Genomic DNA, 6,436 nt, shown 5'->3' on the forward strand with positions numbered 1-6,436 from the left:
GAGTTTTATAAAATATGGTATGAAATGACAACGAGTGTCAGATCTTTTTTATCAATTGCGTTTAAATGAGCAAATTAAATAAATATTTACGCAAACATAATGATAAATCCCGAATGTTGTTTACATTTCGTGACGTCATTTGACGTTGCAACGTCATTTCAGCAATATAAAAAAGCGATTGGTCAATCGAACAAAAACTAAGCAAATGAAAACGCTAAAAAAGTATATTATACATGTGTAAGATAAAAATATTCGTAATAGTTATATTACATGGGAAACATGGTATGGCGTGTGATAACAATATTTAATGGTTAATAATGTAATATGACAAGTGTATTAGCAAATAATGAGTAAGGATTTAAAAATAAACTGCATTCGCCACGTTGATAAGTGTCTACTACCCCTTAGGAAACTACATGATACAGGATTCTCTGTTTTGCTATTGGGTCAAAAACATCATCGACCTTGCTCTCAAGAATGCAACTGATCCCGCCGTGTGGAACTTTTTGAGTGCTACAGGAGAATCATACAAAAGGTACAAAATGTGAATATTACAAGTTTATAATAAATATTTCTTGAATTAGTAAGTACCATATTCACAGTGTTGTATAATATATTATTTATATTTTAGAAAGTTTAAAAATAATTGTTATCATTTAACGGATGTTAAAATCGGTTGCTTATTAGTGGAATTCTTATAGTGACCAGTACATTCTGCACGTACGAAAAAAAGTGAATCCGCAAGTGCAAACTTCTACAGACATCTTGACACAAGCGTGTTAATAAAATTCGTATTTTCGTTCATCTTGCTGTTATTAAGAATGAGTACAGTAATTATAATTGTAAATATGTTCTTCTTTACTCATCGCTTTTAAACAAAAAACAACCTTACCTCGATCTTATCGCTTTTGTTTCTACACAGCTACTACGAGAGTATGTTCGAAACCTGGTCCATCGCAAACGCCCCGGGTGTCAAGTCGGGCCCGGCCTTGAGCAGGTACTTGAACCAGGTGCGCAACGTTGCTACTACCATGGACCCTATCTACGTCGTTGTTGCCCTGATACCGTGTGCGAAGTTGTGGCCTTGGCTTGGAGAGCAACTAAATGTCAACTCGGTTTGTGGTCAATCACGTTTTATGTTCAAGTATGCCTCAGATATATTTTAATCATTTTAGAGTTTAAAGCTGACATTACAATCAAGAAGAAGGACATTTGTGCATATGATGCGGATCTTCATTCGAACACATATATTTACGTATATTCAAGTGATATAATGCGTCTTTAACAGTATATGCTATGTTTATATGTGTCTATCGCAACCGTTGTTTATTTTTGGTGTTTTCACTTCATATACACGTTTTTTTGTTAATGCAGCATCAACATACTAAAACAATATCCCTAAAAGAGAAAACTAATCCATTTAAATATCAACCGTACTTTCGTTTTGAAAACTGACGACAGAAATGATTCGATGTACGATGTGAATCTAAATTTGGTTTTAGTGCAGATTCGTTCATACAACACAAAGACACAATTTTTTTTTACGGATCATTTTAATTTTCTGCAACGATATCTATTCATTCGACACACGAACACTTACTCCGATCCTAATAAAAAAGACAGTTCCGCTCGGATGAGAGGACTGGGACAGTCATGTAAAATATCGAATATAATATATATTTTTTAAACAACTGGTAGCAAGATCAGTTGCAGATAATTGGTCAGTTACCACATTTTAACTAACTCTTTTGACCTGTTAATTCTTTTCAGCTCATTCAACAGTGAAAAATGCCCATAATATCACTTTCAATTAAAAAAGTGTGAACTTTCTTTCAGAGCTCGTTCGGCGTCTATGATTCCTGGGTCAAGACGAATTTCGGGTATTCAAGCGAATATAAAACGTACGAGACTCTGATCAACAACGCCGAAACATGGGGTCACATAGATAGGCACAGAGCTCTAGAGGCTTACAGAGGAAGTATGAGTGGGGAAGCCGATTTCTTCAATATAGTCAAGACCGTTTAGAGAACTACTTTTCTTGGGAATCGCATATTTGGCCCGTTTACGGTCATTCGAATATTCTTTCCCAACCGTTGTGTTAACTCTTGACATGTATCATTATGAACAATACAAGGGAATGGTTCGTTTTTTTTTAAATAAATATTTGTTCCTATTCCTTGTGTTTATTTGATAAGAACAACTGTAACAAATGCATTCAATACTGCGTTGTTATATGGAATCTTGTCATGAGGTTTCCTTCACGCTCCTTCACGGATGAGGAGACAACAACTACGGAAATAATAGTGTCGTGATAAGACGGAAATCGTTTCAGTTTCTAATCACACAGTTTAATGTTTGCCGTACTCGTTCAGACGGTATGGAAATAGTTCTTGAAAGACTGAATAGGCTATCGAAATGCGCCAGTTTTCTATAAATAACACAGTTTGACTTCAATTTTCTATCGAAAAGTATTATGCTAAGATGTTCCATTTATAATAAACAAAGATATTTTTATAGACCCGCTTCATGCGAAATTGGGCCTTATGCCATATGCGGCTAGCGTAGCTATGGTCTAGTCTGCGCAGCTTGCAGTAGGTCAGGAGATACCATTTGACACAACGAAATCATGTAGGCTTTTATTTCAAAAATCTGCAATATTATACCAAACTAGTGTGTATATTTATCGATATTTCCCTTATATTATGACACACAAGATAAGAATATTGTATTATGTTGCAGATGCACATTTGTTTCATCAGTATATGCCTAAGTTATATTATGATCTTGAATACAGGTATATAAATATTAGATTCTGTAGCAGATACCAGATGCAAACTTGTTGCAAACGAAACCGTTCGTTTTTAAAGTAAAAAAGGTTTAACAGTTTTTATAATTGCCAGGTCAGATGTATGAGGTATTGTTTTTTGACATCTAATATACATGTAGTGTGATCAAAATTCAGACGCAGACTCATGACTGTACATGTAAAATCATTACATAGGAAAAACACAAGATTGAGACTACTTTTTATTTTAAGTAAATATTGTCACTGCCACTTGTGAATTTTAACTTTTTTACCAAAGAGAAAAATTATTAAAAGGGGCCACGTTTAAATTAACTACATTTACACCTAAAACCAGTGTGTTTTCATTTTTTAACTAGAATATTGGTTATATGATGAATTCTCAAGAAACAATTACAATAATTCTCAATGAATTACATTATCCGAAATCCGAAAAATATACTAACTACAGAAAAAAGACGATAATAAAAAATATACACGTTAGCATAAAAAAACAATTACAGACATAATTACCTTTGATGTGTTTTCTGTTTATTTCAATCAACAGTCGTTCAAAGGGGACTTTTCACCGATTTTGGAATGTATTTAAGGTTGTCATTAAATGCTTTTTATTTTATGCTTTCCGATGGTAAGTAGAGAAATATCAGTGAATTAAAACTGATATTTCACACGACCGATAATCACACGCGCCACCTCTTTTTTGAGATGCATTAATAAATGAGCCAATGCAACTTCCGAGGTGGCGATCAGGCCCGGATGTTTTGAAATATCATGGATAATTCTACAGGGTGATTAGGTTTTATATGGGCTTTTTCAACATATTTCGCATAACTTTTTAAATCGGGAAATGCAGTGCGATTCAGCGAAGATTAATTCATCCAAAAATGTACAGACACGTACATTCTCAACCCATTTAAAAACGTGAGAACCTTTATAAGTTGTGGCTTGGTGGAGTTTTAAAAAGAATTTCGATGAGTGTTTCCTGTGTGACGAGAAAATGTCCACCCAATTAAATCGCTAACGGCATCAAACGATTGCGTACAACATACATAAGATGCTGCATGCACAAAAATATTGGTATATTGCCGAAGTAGTAGATAATTTTGCATTTTTCAAAAGAGATGGAGCCAATGCTGAGGCGGTGGCGCTAATGATAGGAGGTGGCGCCAATTCATGATGAATAAATTAGCAGTCGTATCGCAATGACATTATCACATGACGATCATTTGACAGATAATGTTATTTGTTATATTTAATTTATTTTTCAACGTATATACGAAGGCCCTAATCCTTACATAGCATAAACACAATCTATAATAAATACGATGTAGTTTTTTAAATAAATAAATATAAATACTTGAATAAAACATATTGAACGATGTATACCAAAATTGTGTAATTCTCAATAAAACCAAAAACTTAATGTTCAACATTGTCAAAATAATTCATCGACATCAATATTTGTATACAATATAAATTCACGAAATAAATATAAGATAATACTTCCTCTTGAAACTATTATTTGTGGCCCTTAATCCAAATGCTTAATTTGTTAAAAGGCCAAGGTCAACGAATCTTAATGAGGCTCATTTATGTTGTTTTTCCCACTATCAACTCCAAAAAATGAAGATAGCTCGGTCTTTTCCGTTAACCTCTTTGTATAATACATGTTTAATGTTGTTATCTAACAAAGACGAATATTTAAATCCATCAAGACATTACTAGAAAACTACTTTTTCTAATTAAAAACGCACGCGACTCAAATGTGCTGAAGTAGTCAACTTACAAAAAATAATGTAAGTCCTGTAAACATAATAGAAACCATAACTAAAATATTTCACTTTAAAATAGCTATAAATGTGCTTTGACGCCACCTCCTAATCTGAGCGCCACCTCAATGGCATTGGCTCCATCTCTTTTTGAAAAATGCAAATTTATCTATTAGATCGGCTAGAAGGCGATGTTTTTGTGCAAGCATTAACTTGTACAGGTTCAAAGCAATCGTTTTATGTAATGAGCGATTTAATCGGCAGGGAATTTGCTCGTCACACAGGCAAAATACACCGATTTGCTTTTACGAATTCTACCATGCCTCAACTTATAATGATCCTCATGTTTCCAAATGGGTTGTGATTGTATGTTTCTCCACATTTTTAGATGAATTTATAATCGCTGAATCGCACTACGTTGGCTGATTTCATAAAAATAATGCGAAATGTGTTGAAAAACATATTTAACCTAATCACCGTGTAAAATTATCCGTTTAATTTCAAAACATCCGGGCCTGAGCGCCACCTCGGAAGTAGCATTGGCTCATTTATTTATGCATCTCAAAAAAGAGGTGGCGCGCGTGATAAACGGCCGTGTTTCACTGTTTCAAACAGTGAAAAAAACAGTAAAAATTATCGATAGTTTTCATTGTTTGACCGGAACTATTTTTAGATATCTTTCGTTTCCCCAATGTGACCCCCAATTAAAGGCAAATTTTACAAAGGGGGACTTCTCTACGTAGATATTTATAACAAGAGATATCTTTAAAAAAGACATACGGCGTTGAGTGTGGTTGGAGTCGGTGAATGGTACAGAGTTCAATGAATGAGATCAAAGATAGCGAATGTCTTTTTCTGTGCAGTTCTTAGCTGCATCACACGCAGTACGGGATGTTACGCGGAATTTTCGCGGCTTATTTTACATTATTACATAGAGCTGATCATAAATCTATAGATACAATACAGGAAACCAAAAGAAGAATGGACGTGAAATTAAAACATACAAGTCAACCGGCCACGCGCGAAGTATCCGTACATATTTTACATATTTATACGCGCGTTCTTCGAACAAAACTTTTTAGTGGTTTTTCGGGCATTGCTATTTCATTCGATTATTAACAGTATCGAAAAGCATCGCGTCATCCTTAATACATTGGTCAATATGGTGGAATAATTCTTGTTAAATTAATCAAAAATAATATTTATCATGGCATCGTCGAAAACACATTAAGAATCTATTATTTACATACCGTAATTATATCGCCGAATATCTTCATTTAACATATTTCTGGTCTAAAGAAAATTCCAGTTCACTTAGTTCACGCGATAGCGTCTATATTATACAACGATTATTTTACTCGCCGCAAACTGACCCTGATACCTTGCAGGTAGGAATGCAATGCATTAAAGTGAAGTCACGCTTACACATCTGGAACGACGGCTTGTTTAAAACTTTATACTTTTACATGTTTAATGTTCAATTTCGAAAACAATTTAAAATGGTTTGGCCAAAACGAAAATCAGGATCGGTAAAAACGATACTTTTATGAACTTAAATATACTAGTACACAGACAGCAATATGGAAGTAATTACTAAATATGATAACAAAGCCTTTAAGTACAAACGATCTGGCGCTGACAATCATCTGAAAATAAAGGGGCACACACAAGCTGTATTGATGAAAGAGTTGAGTGTAAGACTGTTCTATCCATCAAGCCTTTTCATTAGAGATAAAATTGTTTCATGCTGAACACACAGTTAAACCGTGTTACATGCTATAGTACAAAGACGCGGTATTGTTTCCAATGTTCTGGGGGATTATGCACAAATCAGCCAATGGAATAAATGAAGTTTATTCATTCG

At 34.2% G+C, this 6,436-nt stretch overlaps 3 protein-coding genes across 4 annotated transcripts in view; all 3 read left to right on the forward strand.

Moving 5' to 3' along the window:
* The window catches only part of LOC127854470 (polypeptide N-acetylgalactosaminyltransferase 5-like), a 168,394-nt gene that overhangs the window by 58,746 nt on the left and 103,212 nt on the right, over positions 1 to 6,436 (forward strand). The gene's annotated exons all lie outside the window — the stretch shown is intronic.
* The window catches only part of LOC127854466 (polypeptide N-acetylgalactosaminyltransferase 5-like), a 77,166-nt gene that overhangs the window by 26,901 nt on the left and 43,829 nt on the right, over positions 1 to 6,436 (forward strand). The window lies entirely within an intron of this gene.
* Positions 1 to 6,436, forward strand: part of LOC127854472 (uncharacterized) — an 86,663-nt gene that overhangs the window by 1,994 nt on the left and 78,233 nt on the right. Inside the window, exons 3-5 of one of the 2 annotated variants that reach the window (XM_052389524.1) lie at positions 409 to 535; positions 923 to 1,115; positions 1,837 to 2,128. In XM_052389524.1, coding sequence (XP_052245484.1) covers positions 409 to 535; positions 923 to 1,115; positions 1,837 to 2,025 — 509 coding nt within the window. In that variant the 3' untranslated portion in view covers positions 2,026 to 2,128. Of the gene's footprint in view, positions 1 to 408; positions 536 to 922; positions 1,116 to 1,836; positions 2,129 to 6,436 lie in introns of those variants that run through there. The other variant, XM_052389525.1, reaches the window with a different exon arrangement.

This window comes from Dreissena polymorpha, chromosome 13 (assembly GCF_020536995.1).
Source record: "Dreissena polymorpha isolate Duluth1 chromosome 13, UMN_Dpol_1.0, whole genome shotgun sequence".
NCBI lineage: Eukaryota > Metazoa > Mollusca > Bivalvia > Myida > Dreissenidae > Dreissena > Dreissena polymorpha.